Below are 25,277 nucleotides of genomic sequence, written 5' to 3' on the forward strand. Positions count from 1 at the left end.
CTCAATTAACTGCAGCTATGCCTTTTTCATAATATCACCAATCCAAATAAAATTTTGACACCATTGCTCAACTTGCTTAAGAATAGAAACAGACCATTTATACATATTAAAACTACAAGTTAGAAAGCAATAATCATTGTATTCACCAACTAGATATGCCCCGTCATGCTAAGAGATTTCCCTTTCTAAGATGCTAGCTTCAATTTGACTTTATCAACCAGAGGTTGAAGAAATTGACACTTTGGAGCACCAATAAAGATAGACACCCTAAATAATTAAAAGGTAAACAACCATGACTGCAAGAAAGAAGACGTTGAATTTTGGTAACAAATCTTGCAGAAGTATCCATGGTGAAAAAGCTACTCTTAGAATTATTAACATATTGACCCGAAAAATCATCATATATTTTAAGAAAAATACTCAAATTTCTAAGGGACCTATTATCTGCCCTATAGAAAACAAATATGTCATCAACATATAAAATATGAGAGGGAGTGATATAACCTTGTGGACTAGCCATATGTTGAATCTTCTTATCATTCACAAGCTTAGAGATACCTCTACTTAGAACTTCCTCTACGAGGTAGAAAAGTAAGGGAGATAATGGATAACCTTGTCTCACACCTCTACTACAAGGAAAAAAACCACCAAACCACCATTTATCCTGATAGAAAGCATAGCTAAATGAAGGATTGTACTAATCCAACCGAAAAATGAGGGATGAAAACCAAAGTGTAAATGAGGGATGAAAACCAAAGCGTGTCAAAACTAACACTAAGAGCTTCCAACTCTGAGTGTCAAATGCTTTATGAATATCAACTTTGTAAGCCACATTAGCTCCTTTAACTTTTTTATAAAGCATGTTAATAGCTTCAAAAACAATACCAATACAATCATGAATATGTCTACCCTACACAAACTGATATTGATTAGGATAAATGATTCTAGTAGCCACAATTGCAAGTCTATCCACAAGTATTTTGGAAATAATCTTAAATTTGAAATTAGCGACAACAATTGGCCTGAAATCTTTAATGGATTCATCAGCCTGAGTCTTAGGAATAAGAGAAACCACATTACTTTTCATTCTAGGAAGAATCCAATTTTGTTTAAAAATTGTTGAACATCTTTACAAACATTTGTCCCAATAATCTCCCAACAAAAATGATAGAAAACACCATCAAAACCGTCTGAACCAGTAGCATTATTACCATTAAGATTAAAAGTTTCATTTTTTATTTTCAAATAATTCGGGCATTTAATCAAGATAATATTCTCCTCAGAGGAAACCGTTTCAGGGATATAAGTACAAATAAACTCTTTCATACTGTCAGTAGCCTGATCATTAGAATTAGACTCAGCATAAAAATTCAAAATATGATTCGTAATGAGTTTAGAATCCTCAATAACACTGTTATCAGTCTGTAATCTATGAATTCCACTAAAATTATTATGCCTTTTAACCACATATGAGAATTAGTGTTAGTATTAGTTGAATTTTTTTTATTTGAAAACAAAAATTATGTATATATGAATCAATTTAGTTATGAATAGAAAAATCAATTTTTTTACTTAATTATTTTTAATCTATATTAAAAACACAATTAAATTTTATATTTTTCATTTTCTATTAAAAAATAATTTGAAAACTAATAAAATAGTTAAAAGTAAAATGAAAGAAATCATAATAAGAATATAATGAAAGAGATCAAAATGCTCCTATAATCTTAACATATCTATGCATCCTATTTTGAAATATTTTGTTTATTTCTAAGTTTTTAATTATATATTTTGATTATATATATATATATATATATAATATCTTAAACCTATACATATACTAAATATAAGGATAAATTGGACTAGTTGTCTTGGAATTTGTGATGAATTTGGAAGGGATAAGGTGAGTGAGGAGAAAGTGAAAGCTATTAGAGATAAATTAGAAATAGATGAGTGAAACTCTCACTAATATAGTTTTATCTAAATAACCTTTTGTGAAGAGGATTATACAGTTTTACAAATATTTTAGTACTATAATTTCTTGTTTGAATAAAATTGTGAGGAGTTATCTTTGTCTTTCTCTAAATATCTCAAAATGAAATGTTTTATCATAAGAGATTTTTAATGAAATTTTTTTTTTTTTAAATATCATTTTAATTACACTACATTTCATACCGAATTTATAAACTTGCTAAAGCTTTATAAAATTAATAATACTATCTTTTTATTTTACAAAATTCAAATTTAAAAGTGGATTAAACACACAAAATTTCAAGTGAACCAACTACTCTAACAGTAAAATATTTTCTTAAAATGAGTAATGGTAACCTTTACTTTAGAAAATAAATAATGCAACTATATATTTTTACTATTCATTATTTTAACGAATTAATTTGTGAACTAATCACCTAATTAAAAATTGACAATTTTAGTAATGTGTTGGTTATTAATTCTGATTTTATTATTATTAATTCTGATTTTATTACCCTTAAACTATTATACCGTTATTATTGTATTAATGATCAGTTTATAGGGTTGTTAGTATTCCTATTTTATACCTTCCAGTAATTGTAATTTTATTATATATATTATCGAAGTAAATCAAAATTAATAAGATCAGTTCAACAATTTTGCAATCTTGCAATTACGTTCAAATAGTTTCTACAACCTTTTCCTCCTGTTATTTCCTTCAATTAGTTCCTCCAACTGGTATCAAGAGCTAGTCCATTATCATGAACTTTACCCAATTATCAGTCCATATCCTTCATGAAAAAAATTGCAATCGATGGTGTGTGCAAATGAGAGTTTTGTTTAATTATCATGAGTTATGGGATGTCGTTGAGAGTGGAGTGTCTGCATTAGCTGCTAATGCAACTGAGACGCAACGAATAGTGCATCGTGATCAGAAGAAGAAAGACAATCAGGTTTTGTATCTCATCCATCAAGGGATGAATGACGAGACGTTTTAATAAATAGAAGGAGCTGCAAGTGAGGCTTGGACCATTTTGTCAACCAATTATAAAGGTGATGACAAGATCAAAAGGGTGCGTCTTCAAACCCTAAGACGCCAATATGAACTGCTGTAGATTGAAACCACAGAGACTGTTGATGTCTATATAAATAAAGTTTTTGCCTTGACAAATCAGATGAAGACCAATGGTGAAACACATTCGGAGCAGACAAAGGTGGAGAAGATTTTGAGATCTTTAACTCCCAGATTTGAACATGTTGTTGTCGCAATTGAAGAGGTCAATGACATTTCAAAAATGACAATAAGGTTATTGTCTAGTTCCCTACAAGCGCATGAGCAGCGGATGAATGACAATATTGAAAACCAATTGAACAGACTTTACAAGCACAAGCCTCAATTGGTAGCTCCTATAATAAACACGGTAGTTCACGAGGCAGAGGACGGGGACATGGTGGTAGCTATTCCAGCAAAGGTCGTGGTGGCTAGAATCATGGAGGCGTTGAGCAAAACAACACTGGTTTCAATCACATTCCAAGTTCAAATAACTTTTGGCACGAAGAACGTGGCCGCGGAGGACGAGGAGACATTTATAATAAATCAAATGTGGAGTGTTATAAATGTCATAAACGCGGCCATTATGCAAATGATTGCAGATCAAAAGGTGATAATCATGCTGCCAATTGTGCTCAAGAAGATAGTAATCACGAACAAGATGAAGAGGATCATGCAGTATTGATGGCAACCACATCAAATGAAACTCCAAACAATCAGACTTGGTATTTGGATACAAGTTGCACATATGTGTGGTTAGAAAGAGTTGTTTGCATATTTGGATGACTCATTTCGCACAAAAGTGAAATTCAGTGATGGCAGGTTCATTTCGGTGACTGGAAAAGGGCGAATTTCTATCACATTGAAAAATGGTGATCACAAGTACATCTATGATGTTTTCTATGTACCTGATATGAAAAGTAATCTGTTGAAAATAAATTTGATTCTTAAAACCTTCTTATAAAAAAAACCGCATGTTTTCCAGTAGAGATTTATATGAGTGATTTCAAGTGCTTGAATGCAATAGTGAATAATGAATCGTGGTTATGTCATTTACTCTTTGGGCACTTAAATTTTCAAAGTTTGGAAAATCTCTCCAAACGAAATTTAGTGAATGGTTTACCCCATATTCATCACCTTGATCAATTGTGTGAGGCTTGCATTTTTGGAAAGAATCACAGGATACCATTTGTTAATGAGCCTTGGTGTGCAAAATTTCCTTTGGAGCTTGTTCATACAGATGTTTGTGGCTCGATAAACATATCATCAATTGGGGGTAATAAGTATTTTTTTAACCTTTATTGATGATTTTTCAAGGAAAACCTGGATTTATCTATTGAAAAGCAAGGATGAGGTATTCCACTGCTTTAAAATATTTAAAGCTTTTGTTGAAAGACAGAGTGGCCAGACAAATTAAGATGGTGCGTAGTGATGGAGGAGGTGAGTACAAGTCTAATGAGTTCAAGTGGCATTGTGAAGAAATTGGGTTGCAACATAACATAACATGTCCCTACACACCTTAACACAACGGAGTTGCCGAGAGAAAGAATAGAACAATCACGGACATAGCGAGGAGCATGCTTAAAGCAAAAGGTATGCCAAATTATTTTTGGGCTGAGGCCATAACATATGCGGTATATTTGATAAACATATCACTCACTCGGAGTGTTCCTAACACAACTCCGATTGAGGCATGGAGTGGATTCAAACCCAATGTGCAACACTTGAAGGTATTTGGGTCAATTACTTATGCCCATGTCCGCAAGGCAGCAAGATCGAAGTTGGATGATAAGGCAGTGAAGACCATTTTCATTGGATATAAGCATGGAGGATACAAATTATACAATCAAATGGCAAAAAAGGTGATTGTCAGTCGTGATGTTACATTTGCCGAAGATGAAGAATGGAAATGGAATGCAGCAGCTGAAATGGATTAAAAAAAATGATATATTTACGTTTTAAATAATGATGTGGAAGATGGAGTCACTCTTGAAGCACCTGCAGTTCAACCTGAAGTTGTAGTTCAACCGAAAGCTGTAGTTCAATCTGAAGTTGTAATTCAACCTGAAGTTGCGCTCCAATTGCAACTATGATGGAGCGACCAAGAAGGCAACAACGACAACCTGTACACCTTCAAAATTGTGAAGTAAATCTTGATGATGAAGTTGATGACAATGGAGATTTAGTTCACTTTGCTTTTCTTACAGATTCAGAACATGTGAGACTTGCAGATGTCATTCAACACCCCAAATGGCAAAAGGCTATGAATGAAGAATTGATGGCGATTGAGAAAAACAATATCATGACTCAAATTGGTTTTAATCTAGATATTCCAATTAAGATTTATGTTGACAATGTCTCTGTAATTAATCTTGCAAAGAATCTGGTTTTTCATCAAAGAAGTAAACACATTGATATTCGATATCACTTCCTGCGAGACCAAGTTGGGAAGAACATGATCAAATTGGAATACTCAGAAGATCATATTGCAGATATTTTCACTAAGCCATTGAAGATCAATGCTTTCATCAAGTTAAGAGATCTATTGAGCATGAAGGTTGTTCCAAATCCGAATTAAGAATTAAGGGAGGATGTTGGTTATTAATTCTGATTTTATTATTATTAATTCTAATTTTATTACCTTAAACTATTATACTGACTCTGTTATTATTGTATTAATGGTCAGTTTATAGGGCTATGTTATTATTCCTATTATTGTGCAATTACATTCAATTAGTTTCTACAACCTTTTGACTCCTCTTATTTCCTTCAATTAGTTCCTACATTATAATCTAAATATAAAAATAACTAAGGAGTTATTTGTTTCCTCAACCTTCATATTATTTTTAAATAATATGAATTCATAAATATAGATAATAAATTAGGAGTGGCAAACCCATTCTAATCTATTTGGTTTAAAGTTTTTTTTTTTCTTTTTCTAGTGCTTATTTCATCAACATAATTTTTTTATTTATATTCACCTCTAAATTTATAACCTAATATAGATAACCTACATTAGTTAGGTCAATATGATAAAAAAAACAATAAAAGATTCTCAATTTTCTTTGTATGAGTTTTAAATATATAGAAATGCTTTTGAATACACATGTATTTAAAACAAAACCTCTTTCTATAATATGATAGTAGGCATTTCTCAATAGGTAAGAAGTTTGGTTAAAAAAATTAAAATTCCAAAGATAAACTTTGTTAAATAGTATTACTTAATTGTAATTGGAGATAACCTACAAATATATTTTATCTTTATAGAATAATGTGTAAATATTTCTTCGTTTAAAATTTTTCTTTAAAAAAAGTTTGTTTTCTCATATTGTTTGTCTTTATTTTCCTTGTTTTGCCCATATTTTTACTAATCATTTAAACAAAATCTAAGAAAAAGATGAAAAATACACAAAAACCAAAACTATTTTTTAGAATTTAATTATATTTTGAGTTCTTAAATTTGTAGGTGAATCATGCTTTAGTCCACCAAATTAAAAAAAAAAATTTAATCTCTCAAATTTAAAGAAAAATACAATTTAATCATAAATACTAAATTTGAATAGCTAAATAAACATCTTATAAAATCATTTAGTCTCTTAAATTTAGTGTTAAGTATTTTTTTTCCAATTTTAAGGGATTAAAATAGTTTTTTTTATGAAAACCAAATTTATTGTAAATTTGGGACTAAAAATGTCATTTTTATTTTTTACTACAAAACCCAATCTACTTTCAAAGGCTCCTCAAGTCCGTAAACTGTTATCGACGTAACAATCTTGAAGTTTCAAAGGTGGATGCTTTTCTTTGTGCTTAAATAAGCTCCCATTTATAATTTATAATTATAATATAAAGCTCAAATCTTTTATTCTCATGTTTTTGTTTTCAGAAATCTCTTGAGGTTTTTGATTGTGGTGAAGGTTGGGTGATTCTATGCGTTGGTTGGCTTCATTTGATGAGAGAAAATTGTGGGGATGTTTGTTTCTGTCAATTGGCTCTGTTTTCTTTGTTGGGTATTTCTTTGTTGCTGTGATTTCCAAGCTTCTGCCACCTTCTCATGTTCCCCTCATTTCTGCAGTGCAAAATGACTGGTAATTAACTACTTGACTGCTCCTTATATTCACATGATTCTATGAGTTGGTTTTCATGTCAGTAATTTTTCAGCATGGTTGTTGGATTTTGGAGATGGTATGATAAAAGAGTGTAGAACATAATAACGGTTTGAAATTGCAATATGTTCTGTGATGGATTTGTTTTCTTTTTCTTTTTAATTGTTGTTTTGTTTCATATGCTGATGATAGTCAGTGTGTTATACCGTGTTTCGTGAACATGTCATTCATGAATCATGATAGACGGTAAAAGGTTACAGTATGTGCCATTCATGACAAGGATCTGATTTTCTTAGTTTAGAATTTGGGTTTGGTGATGACTCTAAACCCTAAACCCTATAATTAGATGGGATTGTGTTCTTGACTTTTTTTGTCATTTTGTGTATCTGGGAAGTGAAAAGTTGAGGATTGCACCATGTTGAGTATGCTTGTTTCATACATCTTTGAGGGGGAAAAGTGTTTGGTTTTTAGATATATATTAGAATGAGTGTCTGTGGCTAATGAAAGTTGTATTGATACACTCAAAAGTCACATATGACTTAGTAGTGAAGATCAATAATATTTTATGTATACCATTTTTCTTAACTATATTTTAAGAAAAAAACCATGACAAATTCGAATCCAAGTTCTAAAGGAACAATGCCTTGATGCATTAACCCTAGCAATGTCCAGCAAGTTTGTAATGATCATTGACACTTGAGGTAAGAGTTCCTAGGCCACTCAAGTCCCTTAGTGTAGTCAACTAGGAGTCGAGGACAATAGTAATTCATAAATATCTTTCTCTCTTAAACCCACTGTAATGTCTTTTGAAGTTAGAGTCAAGTTTGAGCTCGAAAGCAAATAATACCTTGATTTTGTGACCGTAATGATGTCCAATGGAGTTGCTCTTATGGGAACAAAGAATATACCAGAACAATGCCTGAAATCCCCAGATAACTCTCATTAGTTCTCTACAATTAGGGGGTGATATTTGGTGTCACGGAACTGCATTATAGTAGCATCAAGTCTGCACTAGTTAAAGATTTTGTACTCTATTGCAGTCTAGACCAAACAGCTTGGATATCTTCTTATTAAGGCAGTGAATTTGGTAGCATAATAGCCCCACTGATGATGCTTTTTGGAAAAATGTTAGGGAAATGATCAAATCAGAAGAAACAAAATGGTGGAGATGAGGAGAGAAGCTGTTTTTTATGATTAAGTAGTTAGTGAAATACCATTTCTTGATTGATCCAGAATGATGTTTGTCCTAGCTTCCTAGGTGATTCTTTCTTTCTTTCATTAGGGCTTGAGATCCTCCAAACTTGGGTCTAGATTGTTGTAATTGCTGTATGGTTGATATGGATTAATGCCTTAAGTTAGGTGTTCTACTTTTTGTCACGGTTTACCACCACCAAAACATCACCCTGTTCTGGATTCTCGGACTAAAATGAGAAAAATAAATGACGTCTTTGATAATGATTGACAATTACATATATTGTTGGAATAAAATGTGTTGTTGCAATAGTTTTTGTATTACCAATTTTTGTTATCTCTGTAATTATTGTTGTCTGTTATCTCTGTAATTACTGTTGTCTCTACCTGAGTAAGACAGAAAAACTTATCATTTCCTGATTATGTTTTTGACAAATATAACAGGTACTATTGCTTCTTGGTGCCATTGAGTCTTCCTATCATAGTGGTTGCTGTGTACTTTCATTGGCTCAGCATGAAGTTGTTTAAGCATGCTTAGCATAACTTTGCCAAATTTTGAAGGCAGAAATACATGTATGCTGTTGGAGCAACTTGCACTCATCCCATCACCTAAAAAGAACATAAGAATTAAGATGTTAAATGGGACTGCATACCTGTCAAATACTATTCATGTTTGTTGTACATTTGAAGGTACTCAAGGCCTAAGGAAAGTTACGTACATCATTTAGTCATTCCAGCAGCATAACTTCTTTCGGAGGTTCATTTATGCCTAATTAATCTAAGAAGTTCGAACACATTTCCAATGACGTGTTCAAATGGCGTGTTCGTATCGGATACACATATCAAACAGAGACACGCGTATGATACATATTGGTCAATTCAAAAAAATATTTGTTGGGTCTCTGACAATTTTAAGAGGATTCTAATACAGATTTAAAAATGACAAATACAGTTATTTTCTAAAAATTCAAAATTATTGTTTAAGTTTTATTTTAATTACAGAAATTAGGAACAAATCATTTTGAATTAGGTATGAGAAACATTATTTCTCTTACAAAGAAAAAACTCAGTCATATTTATTCACATAATCTTGATTGTCAATTTATATAATTCATAATGATATAATATATAGATTCATTTTGAAGATTAAACATTAAACATCATTAGGTTAATTATTTTGAATTTTTGTAATGAGATTCACTATGTACCTTGTTAAAATCTTAAAGCGGTTGAACTATGAAAGCTGTCAATAACTCTTACATTGAAAGAAACGCACTATGCTTTTAATTGAAGATATCAAATTGTGTGTAAAATTAAAGAAACAACAACAGACTAAAATTATCAGTGTGTAAAATAAAAAGAAACAACAGACAGTAATGTCGTGAAGTTTATTCTCATTCAGTATGTCTATGATACGCACGATTGTTGGAAACTGGCTATTGGAAACAATTACATGATACCAATGTTGGCAATGATAATCCCTTTATTAAATGGCTTAACTCTTCTAATTCACATGACTGATGCACTTGAGTGTGTCAATTAACATGCAAAAGCACGGTGTAGGTGGATTTAAATATTGAATATGGAAACAAATATATAAAGGGTGCTTATGTATTGTCAAAGTTAAAGCCATTTTGTTCAGCAGAAGTGGAAAGTACTTTCTGGTTTAGTAACCTGTTTTTATCATATAAGGATGGAACCGTTTCATGTCCATGCTACAAAGCTGTCATTGATTTGTGATCCAATCAAACAAAGATAACAGGATCCTACAACTGTGAAAAACTCATGACAAATTTACCAATGAATGCTGTATGTCTGTAGCCTTTTTTGATGATTGACAAGGTTAACAACTTACAAATTAGAGAAAAAGAAAATATCTTAACAATGTCAAATGATGATTGCCTCAAAGCAAGAAGCTAAAAGTTGTGAGAGTTACTATTTCTATATAGTGCAATCATAATTGAGTTCCTAGCTAGAATAATCTGTGCTTTATGCTTTCGGTGGTCATGCTTTAGACAACTCAAATGGCAGCCTTGTCTCAATTGCAAATGACATCTGAGTAAAAGGCTACCGTCCTCCTTTCACAGTTCTGTACGCTTAATAGCTCAACATCAAAAACTTCAAACTGTTTTGCGCTGAAAAAGGTTGAAGGTCCTACCTGCAGAACACAAAACATCACTCATTCTACTCGAGAGAATACTTACTTTGAAATTGTGCTTCTGAGAGAAGTTCAGTGCAGGTGCAAGAACTGTAAATTAGACAGTCTTAGTAAATCGATGAGTTATTGTTAAAAAAGTGCTCAGGAATCTGATTGAAATCTATACTTCACTCCAATTTGGACTTAATATTGAAATGAAAATTTTTATGCAGAGAAATAGGGAGGGGGGAAAGTAGAGGTTCAATCTTCCAAGTAATAGTCTCCAACATATTAATATTTTTGTTTTATTTTTAGCGAATTCAACATATTATTGAACCATGGTTGATTTGCTCCATCACCGAGGGGCATTGCCCAGACAACAATGCTTGTCACAAATTCTGCTTAAGTGTTCCCTATCCTGGTGGTGGTTCCTGTATTTCAAACAAATGTTGCTGCAAACCATAGAACAACTCCATTTTTCTTCTTCTTTCTTCTCCATTAATAACACACATAAACATATTATTGAATCTCATGATAACAGTTTAGATTAGTTATCGCAAAAAGAGTAAGTTGGATCCAAGTAATAGACTACTTCACTATTCTGACAAAATTTCTTCTGCATTTGGTGGTGTCTAAGATCAAAATTTACCCACTTAAAAGAAAGGATCATGACTAATCATAACAAGCTGCTCTCATGGTTGGGGGTAAGGAGTGTGCATAAATTAAGCATTCTGATCCCAACATTGTGTCAGCCATTATTGAAAGATAATCTAAAATCCATTCAGGAAATGTATACACATTTATCAATTACTTGCTAATACAATGACATTAGGCATAAAATAAAGGAAACAGTAACTATTGACAGAAAATAGACAATATAATAATTTTCAATATAACTCTGTATGGAACTAGGTATGCTGTTTTCTTGACCAGAGATCCAACGAAACTGTATATATTCAAACTCCCAAAGACTATTCCTTCATTTTTTATCAACACATCTATTTTGTCCTAACTAGATCCTATCATGTCTCAAAGTTGAATTAGAGGCCTTCATTGTTGAAAATTGTCAATACATGACAATTTTGTGAGTAAAATGCAACAATAATTTCTTCGACCTTAGAATGGATGAAGTTCTATGCAGTCAATATCATATAATATGGAAAAAAAAAACCAAAATCAGTTAAGAAAGGTGATAAAAGAAAAATGAGATATTTTGGAACTCACTGGTGGTCCAAGTTCAGGGGGGATGATGATTCTTCTCTTCCCACCTGGTCTCATGTCTCTAATTCCTTCCTCAAATCCTACATTAGAAAATGTACTTTTCTCACTTCCTTCTGCACTAATTTCCTCCCCTTTTGGGTTCTTTAAGGGAGAGACAGAAATCAAGCAAAGGATGAATACTTTTTTCATAAAGTTGCAAGGAAATTGACGGTACTTAGTCTAAAAATTTAACCTGGAACTAATGCCTTGGTACCCATGCGGATTTTGGCAGGAGTACCCTGCATGTAAGAGCTGTCGATTCGACGACCAGATTCATTATAACCAACATAGTGAAAAGTGACCTGCAAGGCATGATTTACAAGCAAATTAGCGAAAATAATTTGTGCATACAAATCATGCTTCAAAATTTAGTGCCTACTCCTAGTGCCTAAAAGTTCCAGTTTTGCAGCTGAAAATGACATTTTTTAGATTGCTTCCCACTTTCAACCAATCACCATCTCACCTAACAATAGTCTAATCCTTGACAGATGATAAAACAATGTTAAAAAAGGGTAAAATTTTGCATTGACTAGGAGTTTATTTTGTTATACACTAAAATTAAGAAAGCTTAGTAACACAGAAATCACATATGGTCTTATTAATTTCACTAAGAAGAACCCAGCAATGCAGATTCACAAAATTTCTTGCAAAAATTCTTGAAGGAAGTAAAATGCTGTTGCCGTAATATTTTGGCTGACTTACTAAGCAAATTCCTCGAAATACATAACTTTGACATCATTAGTTTACACAAAACCAAACTTAAATATCAATTTCCAAATTTTCCCATCTCAACAAACTAAAGATATTCCTCAAAACAACACCGCGTTGCTACTACCATTTGATGGGAATGAACTGGAATCAGCCATGGTGGTTTTACTGTTTTAGGATCGAACCTAATGCTCTAGATAGCATGTAAGTAGGAAGGGAATAAAACTTTGTTCTAATTCTCACGTTAATGAATTACATCATATAAATAAAAAAGGAATAAAAAAACCTATTTCTACAATAACAAAGTATCAGCAATTGATTTGATCCTGATATATCCTCCCCTTAACTGTAGGGATGTTATTTCCTATCATAATCTGAATTTAACACCAGAATTTCAACCTTTCTAATTTACTGATAAATATTCATTTAAAAAGAAAAAAAAAAAGCAGTAGATTGGAAAGAAAAGAAAAAAACCTGCTGACCATCCTTTGGGCAATCACCTTCACCAACTACAAAATCCCGGTATATGAGCCCTGAGTCACTCTTTACATAGTTCTCTGAAGATACTATTTTAACTTGGAAACCTGAAATATATAACAATAAATCAGACCATCATATCCAAAAAACCATCCAAGAGGTTCAAAACAAATGAATTTCACACTAGGCTCCTAAATTTAACTCACTGAACTTCAGTAGACAGCACAATTGAAACACTAACCAGCGGCCAGTGTAAAAAGTACTAGAACTTGTTTAACTAAACTTAGAAAGTAACATAATAACAACAACAATATCCCGTAAAATGAAGTCAGTTACGTGGATCATAGACGTCATTGGACTTAGTTAAGAACCAAATTCTTAAAGATATTATTCACTGGGTAGTCTCTCTGAACAACGTTTGCCTTGTGTGAACAAGTTTTACAGAAAGTAAGACAATCATGTGCCAAAAACTAAGCTCAGAAACCATGGTCCGATTTACAGAATATACCATGGAAAGTAAGACAATCATGTGTCAAAAACAAATGTAAGCTCAGAAACCATGGTCAGATTTGCAGCATATACCATAGAAAGTAACATAATCATGTGCAAGAAACAAATGTAAGCCAGACATTATGGAACGGAAACTGGAAAGCATATATAGCTAGCTAAATTATAAGTAGATCTTTAAATTGATAAAAGAAAAAATAATGATCACCTTCTCTAATAAAATTTGGGAATTCCTCTGGCGCATTGTTTTCTTTCTGTATCCGCCGATTTTGTTGTAGCAACCGATTTTCGTCGTAAGGATTCTTACCCTTTGTCTTCCCATAAGAAGACAAAGTTGGAAAAAAACCAGTTGAGACCAAGACAGAAAGGAAGAGTGTTCTCCTCAATGGCTTTTCAGAATGCAACATGCAACTATCCTGCACTCTATCCTCACAGACAAAACACAACACACCAAATCACAATCCATTACCGAAATTTCACAAAAGAATATCAGTCCACATGCCACTCTCTTACAGGTAATAATCCTTTGAATTTTGGTTTGTGCATCCATGAGTTAATTGCTTCCTTTGAGAAAATATAGTTCCTTGTACAGCACAAGGGAAGTTCACTGCCCAAAACAGTAAAACCCTTTTAGTACCTGCAAAAACTTCCATTCCCTAATTTGTTGCCTAATCATGTAAACCCTAAAGCAGCATTGCCAGCTCCAAAATTGTTCAAAGAACTACTATTAACATTAAATTTCACTTTCTCTTACACCATCACAAAACTGGGATGTGAAATTCCAACAAGAACTAGAAGATTCTACCATCATATGAGAAAAGTAAAACTGGGAAGGGAAAAGGAAAGTGGCATCAAACCCCAGCATCACATTACACCCAAATGCTAAAGATTTGGACAGGCACAATATACTAACTTTAACATCAAAAGAAGCATAATACCAATATAGTTCACAGAACACTGAACATAAACATAGAGATATATTTAAGGTGGAATTGGGACTTTGATGCAAAGGGTGTCTCAGAAAGACTTACAACGAAAAGACGACAACATAGCCTCTGAGAGTAGAAGCAAGCACAACACCTGTTTCCTGTTGCTTCTACGTTATCTACTCTGTTTGCTGCTTAAGCAAATAAACAAAAATTGGATCATTTTTTACTTTACACAATCACTTTTGTTAAATTTTTAAGACTTTATTCAACATAAATTATTTTACTATCAATTGTTTAATTCTATTAATATTTTTTTTTAAAAAAAAATCTATTGCTAGATTCGATTTTAAACATAAGGATTACCAGCGATAATAGTAGAAAATTAATAGATTAAAAAACATAATTTCTCTTAATCTTTTTTTAACAAATCTAAACACAAATAATTAAGATAATAATATGTAACTAAAACTCAACTGCTAGATAAAAATACTAATTTGCATTTAAAATGTCAAGATAATTTTAGAATTTAATTTTTATTCCATGTAATCTCATTATAAATTATTATTTCTATGACTTTTGAAATAATTATTATAAAACTTATATATAAAGATATATCAAATGTTATACCATAATAATTTTATATATAAAAGTAATTTTTGTTAATTAAATTATTAAATTATAATTTGATATTATCATAATTATTTATGTCAAATTTTATTAAAATTGAATAATTTAGTATAGTTTGAATATATATTATATCAATTTTAATTTTTATATATGTATTAAAATAAGTTCATATGAACATAAAGGTTTTATATATAATTTATGTGATATAAATTTTCAATACAATTATAAGTTTAACATATTATAATTTAATTAAATATATTAAATTGTGTAAAAAAAAATTTATCACATGAAAAAAAATATTATTAAAAAAAAATACAAAAATAAGAGAGGATTAGGTCAAAGTTCATATGTTAACAAAAACCATACATACTAAATTATATATATTCATAAAAAATTCTAAAAATACCAATAAAATTATTATCTATCAATAAATCATAAATTAGCCAACTTATCAGCACACACATTCCCTTCACGAAAAATATGAGTAACCCTAAACCTGATTTTCCTACTGTAATTAAGACAAGTATTCCATCGATTCTTCAAGGAACATTTGTCCTAGCAGCAGCACAAACCAAAACAGAATTATATTCCAACCAGAACAATCTGAACTTCAAGAAATGTAGAGAAAGTTCCAATAAATTCTCTCATACTCCCACGAAAAATACTTCCACAAGTAGCAAAACCAAAATATCCCTAGTAGCTCATCAGTGTAAATTTTAACTCAACTTGATAAAGGAAACTTCCTCGAAGAACTTTACCAATAAGAATTATTCATAAAAAAAAAACTTGATCAAGTTGAAATTCAAAATATCATTTTTTATAAAAGTTTTAGACATACCCACCAAACAAGTTAAATCTTTAATAACCAAAATAGCCGAAGAAACATCAATCTTATCTTTAAAACAAACAAAATTCCTCATATGCCATATTATGAGAAAAAGTTATCACGTAATATTTATTTCATGTTGACTTAATTCATGCTAGTCTAATTTGATTATATATATATATATATATATATATATAACATTGTTTATGATTGTATCACAGTTTAAAATCATTTTACACATGTTATATTTTTTTTCTCATAGTTAATTGATACATTTTTATTGTTTCCATTAATATTTCTTTGTCTCTTCAATTTTATTTTATTTTAATTTTTAATAAGCAAGCATTGTTTTTGAGGAAGAACATAGGACCCACCTGACGAGGTAAGGTTCTTCCACCCTCGGCTTGTCTCTGAAGAGGAAAGGAAGAAAATTGAAAATGGCAGATGCAGAAGGGTTCGTTGAAGCAGATAATGCAGAGGCCATTATTACCAGAATTGAACACAAATCCCGCAAGATCGAAACTTTACTCAAACAGTACCAACCCCTCTACTCCTTTTCTCCTCTCATCACTGCATCCATCAATTAACTGTTTCTGTTTTTTGTTTACAATTATATCGTCTGTGGTTTGTGATGCAATTTCAGGTATAAACCTGTAGAAGCCCTTAAAACTGCCCTTGAAGGCACATATGCCATCATTGGGGATGAACGTTGCAAGGTTTCTCCCTCAGCCCCACTATTTTGTTTTGTATTTTTTTTCTTACATCTTTTTTCAAAAGAAATATTTATACTTAACTGTTATTTTGACAGTGTTTGCGTTTGCATTTTATTTGGATCATTGTGGAACTGAAGCAGTGTTTATTTAGTTGGGAAAATTACCCTGATAGTCATGATTTCTTCGAAATTCACATAAAATTCCTGGCTTTTTAATGTAGCCCCTTTTAGGATCACAGTGTAATTCCTCTCATGGATAACAGAACTGTCATTGTAATTTATTTCAAACAATTAAGGAGAGATACTGTAGAAAAGCAAAAGTAAGCTCATGTGAATTTCAAAGAAATCATGGGAAGTGTCGGTGTAATTTGTTCTTGTTATTATCATCATTAATAAGCTATTTTCAGCTAGCAACAATGTGTAGTTTCTGCCCCCTATTGTTGCTTTGGAGATCTTGTGCAATTCAATTGATGTTTTCTATTTTCTTGAAACCATACCATATCTTTCATGTATTTTGGATTTCTTTTTATGTTTTCCTTTTTACATTTTAGAGTTTGGTGATTAAATATTTGTGAATACCTTTTATTTTGATTGCTGAGTAACAAAAACAGTGTTCCCCCCTCCTCCTTTATGTCCAAGTTCAACCTGGAAAGACTACTCTTTTTATTACATGCACAATTGTAATGGAACTTTTGTAATATGTTTAAACTTGAAATCGCGGCATATTTTATTATGCCTTTGTCTTTTCTTTTCTTTTCTTTCCCAGTCAGCACATTGGATTGCGGTGCATAGAGCTATAATGGCTATAAAAGATGTGGATGGGATGCTTTCTTCATTGGATCCTGAGTACTATGATATCCTAATGAAGTGAGTGGTGAAGTATATCTTACTTGAATTCATTTTTACTTTTTAGTTCTAATTTGGCTAGCTTGTCATTCTTTCAGTACAAAATTCTTGCATGATATGTGTTGTACCAGAACAGTTTGGCCTGTTGTGTGTGAATCGATATGCTCTTTCAGTATTTTTTGTAGAACTTTCCTTGTGTGTTGGTGAATTCTAGAATTTCTGTATGTATTCCTTGGTCATTTCATAGAATGATAACTAGCTCACCCTTTTCATATCCCTTTCATTTCTGCCCTTCATCATTTTCCCCCTTCTCATATTTCAGTTATAGTTGATACATTAACTCATAATAACTAAGTTACAGGATCTTAGCTGGACTCTCTGCACACAATTCTTTAAGAAAATTATCTTATAATAACTTGTAGTAAGATGCTTTAAATCTCTCATTAGTTCTCAGGTGCTTGTTATATGTTTATAATAACTTTCGAAAGATCAATTTGATGAATGACTTTGGTGTACCTCTGCTATCATGTTCCTCTATTTTCTTTCTCTGGCTGTCAGATCTCTTACAAACCCTGTGTGTAGTGAGACAATAGTTAGGCCTCAAGATCCTGGACACAAACTTTCAAATCTATTTACACTTTAATTAATAAATCCAATATAAATTTGAATTTAAGACTCTGTACTCTATGCCAAATGTGTATTTGAATCTCTCAATCTGTGTTAATGTTATTCCAAATTTATCAGACTCCAATCTGTGCTTCGCTGTATATATTAATACAACCACAGATTAGAGGAGATTTTTACTATAAAATTCTTTTTCGTTGGTTATGCATGAGGTCTATGTTAAAAGTCACAATTTTAGGATCCTCATTGATAATTTTGTCAACGTCAAGTATCTGCTCAGGATCAACAGGATTATTGTATCCATTCAACATCACTCTCACTCGTGAATAGTTTTTTGTCAACCCTCATTGAAGCAAACTCCAGATTTCTTTCAAATTCATTTGTGATTTTCTTAGATTTCAGGTAGAAATACTCTTGCTTTGTAGTTAATGTCATTCACACAACTATATCTCCAAGTTAACATGATGATCCCTCCTAGAATCTCCTGCATGACCAAAATTAAGTGATCCATAATTTTTGCCACCCTCAGGAATTTTAAAAAGATATAATATATAGGAAATACATAAAAATCATTCCTTAAGTGATCTTCCAAAGGCCATTTTAAAATCTCAATCAATCAACAGCAATATGCATATCAGACTGCTTTTAGCCGTACTAATATGCAGATCATGAACTTCCTGTAAAGTTTGAAACCTACAACAAAACACAACATTTCTGAAAATATCTGTTTTCTACTAGAGGAAAAGGGATAGCATGTTTGTCTGCAGACCACAAAGGGATGCCTCTATCTATTGTTTTTAAAACCAAACCGAATGTGCCGATTCAACTGAGAACTTTAACACCTGTCATCACCTTCCTCTAGTTCCACCAAAAGGCCTTTAACAGAACCTCACTTCCAACCTTTCATTAGTTAATGACTGAAGACATTCATCACCTCAGTGAACATAAAGGGCAATAAGTTCAGCACTGCAACCTGCCACGGTTCTCTTTACTTGAAACTAATTTCTACCTTCTCGGTTCATTAACTGTAACCTCAAAGGTAACTAAATCTCTCCCTTTCCAATACCTAATGTCCTCTACAACTTGCTTAGCAAAAAGAACTCCACCTAAGATATTCCCACAACAGAAATTCTTTGAAACAACACTTTCTTCTGTTCTTTCAGATTTTTAAGAAAGTTAAGGCATTAATGAGTCTTCTTTTAACAATATTATAGTTAACTGTAGTAGATAACTACTGGTATTTAACAATATGATTGTAAGTAGTAGATAACTAATGATATTCTTGCACCATTTTCTGTCCTAAGAGGTTATCTGCCTTAGGTACTTGTATAGAGGCTTAGCTACTGGAGATCGTCCAACATGTGATCAATGTCTTCGAATTCATGAAAAATTGACAGAGAAAGCAGGACTTGGTTGCATCCTACGTTTCCTGACTGATACTGTAAATACAGTTTGATTTCTGAACTACCTTTATATTTGAATTTTTTGTTCTTTTCCTCGGGTGTTTTTTATTTTTCTTTTGTCCATGAAAGACTACAGCAGTCAATGTAGTGAAGTATCAGGGAAATATATTAATCTTGAATTATTGGATTCAAAGTAATATGACTTTTACCTTTTCAATGCTCATTGTATAATCTTAAACCTCAAACACTTTTACAGGAGCTTCTAACTTCATGACTTACCTCTAGCATTCTCACAAAACACACTTTCCCCTGACCTATAGAGTTTTGACTTACTTTTGGAGAACTTCAATACATTTTGATGGTAAAACATTCTTTCAAATAGAATGAGATATGTCCAGACATTAAACTCATACCATAGGTTGAAATTTAAAATGAATTTTGATGTCATTGGTCAACTTTTTCCTTCAGAACCCTGTATTATCTAAATATGTACCTAGTTCCAGAAAAAATACTCGTGAATCTCATTAACTTCATGCTAGGACCCTTTAACACATTTTTTTATTGGCTAAAATGTATGAGAATCTCATTAATTCGAGAATGAAATCTACAAAAATGAAAAATATAACTTACACATTTAGTGAGATTCATGAATTTTACCCAATAGAAAGTATGGATTAAAAAGAGTGTATTTAAAAACTGTTTTACTAAATTTTTCAATATAGATAGGGTGGCACCAGACTTATCAATGGTGAAGGTTTTATTTTATCCAGTTTGATTTGGACCTGGAAGTTGCATATTGATTTTTTATTTTTTTTTACTTTGGTTAACTTTTATTCTAAGTGTATTTTGTAAGTTGGCAAATTCATTCCTTGATTTTGCTTATACTCTAAATTAATTTTTTAAATGTTTAATTGCAGCTTACGTCAGAAAATAATATCTACCTGACTTTTACGTAACACTAACATTGTATCACTTTCACTTAAATAATAACATGAACGAGATTAATTCAGAAGAAATAAAGAGTATAAAAATACTATATTAATTACACTTAGAATCCCCCGAGAGTGTTTTGGAAAAGAATTGATTTCTCCATTTCAGCTGTATTTTAAAAGATAGTCTTTTTTTATCAGTCACTTTTAATTCAAAAATAGTTTTTCTTTTAATACAACAATAATCAACTACCCTTTTTTTGGTGATTTACTATATATAATCATTTGTTAAAAAACACTCAAACAACTTACTAGATTAAACTTGATTATCAACAAACTCATTATAATTCTTTTAATTATAATCTATGTCAATGTAATCTAAGATGTCTAGAACACACTTTTTTTGTTAGTGCTTTGCATGCTTAAAGAATTGTGTAACCTCAGCAGAGAAAGAAAATAAAGGTGAACAAAAGTGAACATGTGGCAACTGCTAAATAAGTTTTATGTTACTATATGTGAGGTAATATTATCTTTTATCAGGAAACAAGAAATAGAGTGGAAGAAACAGTTAAAGGGTTGTTAGTGGATCAAATTTCACACAGCACCACATAGATAGACAAATTCTTTGTATACAAATTTGATAATAAAACCAAAAACCAAAGTCAAATGCAAAAAAGGAAAACACTCAAACACAGCATTGGCTAAAGTTACAACATAAAAGTTGTAGTCATGGGCATGATGTGGCCCATGATGCTACCTTTAATCATGCTTGTTAGTTACTTCCCTTTGAAAAACTTTGACACACCCGTGATGATGATACAAGTTCTGTCACCACTCACTAGTGCGTAACCACACATTTTTTTTTACCTTTGGTGTTTGTTGTTCACTTCTGGAAAAAGGGTATTGCAAATCCACATCTTAAGGAGAATGAAGTGTCCACAAAGAGCCAAAGTTGAGTCCCACAATCTGACTCACCCAACCCCATGTCCCAAGCATATTAGACCAAAAAAGATGAGAATCAGAGCAAAAGATAGAGAAAATCATTTATAATTGAGACCACCCTCATTATCCCTTCATGAGAATCCCTTTGATTCTGTCCCCCTCCCCTGCCTTGCACAAAATCCCACCTCTCATCTCACCATGTGGCATCACAAATCCTATGAAAAGAAACAGATAAAATAAAATAAAACACATTATTCCAATCCCCTTTCCATCTTTCCAAGGTTAACAAAACTATTCAGCATATGAAAACACTAACAACTTTAACATATCCAAACTTTACTAATCCTAAAGTTCACTAAAGCATGTTCTATCCAGGCTCAAAATAAAATAAGCCTAGACAAAAAGAGTTCATAGCAAAAACCATGATGATTCCATTTGCCTCCCTTTTTTCTCTTCACAATTCCCACTTTTTTTTACATTCTGGAAACTAGTTTTTGGAATGTATTTTCAGAACTGTATTTATACAATCCAAAAAGTAATTTCTGGAATAGTATTATCCATTCTAGAAATTAATTTTTGAAATATAAATAAAAAAGGAAAGTGCAACAAAAAACAAGGAAGCAAATCAAATTTTCCAACCTCAAGACCTAGTGAGTAACCAACATCTAACATAACTATTTTTGTTGATTCATTTCTGTCTAACACCTAAAAATGTCTTAGTTTCCATCGTGATCATTACCCTACCACCTCAGCAGCCAGGATTGATCAATTACGGCAGGGGCGTTGAATTGACATTGCTGCCCAAGGGTTGACCGGCACTGGCCGCTGGATGGTAGGGCCTAATGGGTTGTGATTAGCTGGAGGTGGCACAGAAGGCATGGCAGCTGATGAGGAGGAGGATGCAGATGAGACAGCAACACGCTCACAGGAAGGACACATTGTAAGAGTGGTTGGAGGATTCATGTGCATGTAGAGCTGTGGAGAAAACTTCAATGCTCTTAGCTCTTGCACTTCCTTCTGTAGCCTCCTATTCTCCTCAGTTAGATTCTCACAACATCTCTTTAAGTATTCACAGTCCACTTCAGTCTGCTTCAGCTTGGTCCTATTACACCAAAAGCATTGGCATCACTTTCCTTTTTTTCATTAGACAATGCAAGACAAAGTAGCACCACACAACAACAAAGCCAAATCTATTTTCATTGTCAATCATCACACTTTAGTTTACTAGTTCGCAAAATTGGAAATTTGTGTACTTCCTTTAACTAATGAAAAAATTAATGCACTCAAATGAACATCAAAGATTTCAAAATTTTACTTCAAAATTCATCTTCACCGAACATACTACATGTTTCTGTGTGTTGTGGGCCCAAGCATACACACTATTTACCCGTGCCCGAGTTTTATTTCAAAAACAATTAAAATCTAAACCATCTACAACCTTATATCTTTTCATGTCTCACAAATGTTGTTATTGATCACTCTCAAATTGGTCAAATTTCATTATGAATGTTGGAGTTGTCTTGAAGTTACTGTTAGTTAAAGAAGAATGGCATTGATATGAATCTAGGAAACTTTCTAAATAGATAACAACAGTGGGGCATACATGTTACAGAAAGTTGTTTAAATACAGACAATAAACAATGTCACACAATATTTATCATTCAGTGATCATATATAAAAGTGTCAATATGCCCCTTGGATGAGAATCCTCACCTTGCTCTTCTGTTTTGAAACCACACCTCAACCTGTCTAGGACTCAGATTCAACTGCTTTGCCAAAGCTTGCTTTTGTTTCTACAAATAACAAAAATAATTTTAAGACTAAGTGTCAATATTGAATCATACATCCAACACAAATGAAAACTATTATTCAAAAAATATAATTTAGAATAAACTTCATCCTATCCTGAAATTATAAAAAAAGTTTGATTTAGCAACTGATCTTACAATTCTAATCACTTCTTTCAATAACTTTATTGTCATTTTGTAAAAAATAAGAAAACCAGAATGATTTATCACAAAGTGGTATACTAGAGTCAATCCACTTGAGATTAAGAAGTAAATGTATGCAAATAAGAGTTGTTCTTCACTTATTTGAAGAATTTATGCAAGGTTTTAAGAAGATGACCGCAACCACAATTTCAGCCGCAAGGTGTTTGACTTCTTTTTTGTTTTATGTCACCATAACTGCAATTTCTGTCAAAAAGTTTCTGGTTTTGTGTCATCATGACCACAATTCCAGCTGCAAGGCGTTTAGTTTCATGTCACCGTACCCTAATTTCAGCCGAAAGATTTTTCATTTTGCATCACTGAGACCACATTTTGGCCGCAATGTAATGCTTTTGGTTTTATGTCACCGCCACCATAATTTCAGCCTCAAGTTGTTCAGTTTCATGTCATTTTGACTGTGACAAAAACACTTTTTTGTAGCACATTGCACAAACTCCAATTCTAAATCAAAAAACATCAAAATTACTTAAAGAAACAGTACCTAAGTTTTGTAGTTAGGAGTTTGGTTACTCCAAATAGGTATTATCATTGCAATTGAAATTACAAAAATTTCATTATCTTTGACTGACCGGATTCAGAGTGTTGTGTTCCTTGAATGTTTCTTCCAGCACCAAGGCCTGTTCCTTCGACAACCTCAGTTTCTTCCTTGACATGTCGCCATCGCCTTCACCACCGAACCCTCCGCCATCCTCATCTTCACTTCCATGCGAACACGACCCTCTCTCATTCTCCTCTCTTTCGCTCCTCTTCCCGCTGATGCTTGATACTGCGCTGTTCGGCGAAGACACAAGATTGTCCTCTTCGCATGGTACCACCGACGGTGTTGGTGTTGGTGGCGGCGGCAAGTTAACATCTATTCCAAAGAAAAACGGTGGCGGCTCGGAGTTCCGATTTGTTACATGAGAAGCTCCTGAATAATGACAAAAATTCTTAATTTACACAAATTAAATATCAAATATAAAAAAATAAAAATAAAAACCTGTTCCTCATTGCATGCTTTTTTTTTGTAAAATATGAAACAAAAAATCAAAGGGAGAGTGTTCTTCGGCCCATGAAAAATGGGTTTCTTGTTTCAGCAAAGCATGCATATGAAAGAAGAAAAAAGAAATGTTTTAAAAAAAAAAAAACATTGGGAGGAATCTAGAAGCCATGGAAAGGGAACAAGTTAAAAGGATGAAGAAATGAATTGAAAAAAATGGAGAGATTGTGAGTAAAAACTTTACCATGGAAATGGAACAAATTATTGAAAGAAGTCCTTTGGTTTGGAACAGGTTGAGGAGGCTTGTGCATGTTGAAAGGGTGTTGTTGATTCATGTTATTATCATCATTTTCTCCCCATCTCAAACTCAACCTTAACCCCAACCCATCATCTTTTTCACCCATTGTTGTGTCAAAGTGAAGACTTTTGTTTGATTTTGGACTATGTAGAAGAGATTAGCAAAATGGGGTAGGCTTTGGTGACAGTGAGGGAAGCTTTTTGAAGAACAGTAAAAAGAAGAACACAGAAACATATACATATATATATATATATATATATATATATAAAGAGAGATGTAGATAGATGGATACTAGAGGAGAGGAGTGAAAGAGAAAGTTGAGAAAGAGTAAATAGGCACAATAGACTTAATGATGAGTTGTGTCAGAGAGCCAAATTGGTTCAATCATCATATGACATGGCTGGTACTAGTACTACAAAGCAACCTTGTCATACGATGAATTTCAAAGTTTAGGTACCTAGATATACCATGAAAATGTGAAAAATGTGGTTGTTTTTTAACCATGGTTGTGTTGTGGTGAAAAAAAATTACAATGATGCATTCAAGTGTTGTTTGTTAGAGTTGGGAAATTCATTTATTGCACAAGGTTCAAGGGTAATTAGAAGAGAAGTAACTTACCTAATTTAAGATTTGTATATTTTTTTAAGTTGACCAAGATTAATTTTATGGTTTCAGTTGCAATGCTAGTTAAGATATTTTATGTAGATTTGTTTAATCATGCATTACTATTTATATCCAATTTATTAGC

The 25,277-nt window shown here is 32.3% G+C and overlaps 4 protein-coding genes across 7 annotated transcripts; 2 read left to right on the forward strand and 2 right to left on the reverse strand.

Annotated features, from left to right (window-relative positions):
- Positions 1-6,738: 6,738 nt before the first annotated feature.
- Positions 6,739-9,047, forward strand: LOC137819557 (uncharacterized). The gene is made up of 3 exons (XM_068623443.2): positions 6,739-6,809; positions 6,906-7,107; positions 8,761-9,047. Exons 2-3 carry the CDS (start codon positions 6,950-6,952, stop codon positions 8,852-8,854), a joined length of 252 nt encoding a protein of 83 aa, XP_068479544.1. The 5' UTR covers positions 6,739-6,809; positions 6,906-6,949; the 3' UTR covers positions 8,855-9,047.
- Positions 9,048-10,109: 1,062 nt separating this feature from the next.
- On the reverse strand, positions 10,110-14,561 carry LOC137818281 (FKBP-like peptidyl-prolyl cis-trans isomerase family protein). 3 transcript variants are annotated; one of them, XR_016516382.1, is made up of 7 exons: positions 14,437-14,561; positions 13,919-14,012; positions 13,614-13,828; positions 12,896-13,005; positions 11,907-12,015; positions 11,678-11,815; positions 10,110-10,474 (listed from the first exon to the last, which is right to left on the reverse strand). XR_016516382.1 is itself a non-coding variant. In XM_068621601.2 (7 exons), exons 1-7 carry the CDS (start codon positions 14,453-14,455, stop codon positions 10,355-10,357), a joined length of 744 nt encoding a protein of 247 aa, XP_068477702.1. In that variant the 5' UTR covers positions 14,456-14,561; the 3' UTR covers positions 10,110-10,354. The 3 variants fall into 3 exon arrangements, 1 of the variants encoding a protein (XP_068477702.1); XR_016516383.1 differs by lacking the exon at positions 14,437-14,561 and adding an exon at positions 14,344-14,434; XM_068621601.2 differs by having other exon boundaries at positions 11,678-11,754.
- A 1,445-nt stretch (positions 14,562-16,006) lies between these two features.
- Positions 16,007-19,595, forward strand: LOC137818283 (actin-related protein 2/3 complex subunit 5A). Of its 2 annotated transcripts, none has more exons than XM_090296565.1 (4): positions 16,007-16,322; positions 16,431-16,503; positions 17,266-17,366; positions 19,274-19,595. In XM_090296565.1, the coding sequence occupies exons 1-4, from the start codon at positions 16,225-16,227 to the stop codon at positions 19,287-19,289; spliced, it is 288 nt and encodes a 95-aa protein (XP_090152691.1). In that variant the 5' UTR covers positions 16,007-16,224; the 3' UTR covers positions 19,290-19,595. The 2 variants fall into 2 exon arrangements, with proteins under 2 accessions (XP_090152691.1, XP_068477705.1); XM_068621604.1 differs by having other exon boundaries at positions 19,290-19,595.
- A 1,880-nt stretch (positions 19,596-21,475) lies between these two features.
- Positions 21,476-24,911, reverse strand: HAT3 (homeobox-leucine zipper protein 3). Its single transcript, XM_068621603.2, has 4 exons — positions 24,476-24,911; positions 23,822-24,162; positions 22,957-23,036; positions 21,476-22,345 (listed from the first exon to the last, which is right to left on the reverse strand). Exons 1-4 carry the CDS (start codon positions 24,633-24,635, stop codon positions 22,009-22,011), a joined length of 918 nt encoding a protein of 305 aa, XP_068477704.2. The 5' UTR covers positions 24,636-24,911; the 3' UTR covers positions 21,476-22,008.
- Positions 24,912-25,277: the final 366 nt, after the last annotated feature.

This window comes from Phaseolus vulgaris, chromosome 10, assembly GCF_051622355.1.
Source record: "Phaseolus vulgaris cultivar YP4 chromosome 10, ASM5162235v1, whole genome shotgun sequence".
Taxonomy (NCBI): Eukaryota; Viridiplantae; Streptophyta; class Magnoliopsida; order Fabales; family Fabaceae; genus Phaseolus; species Phaseolus vulgaris.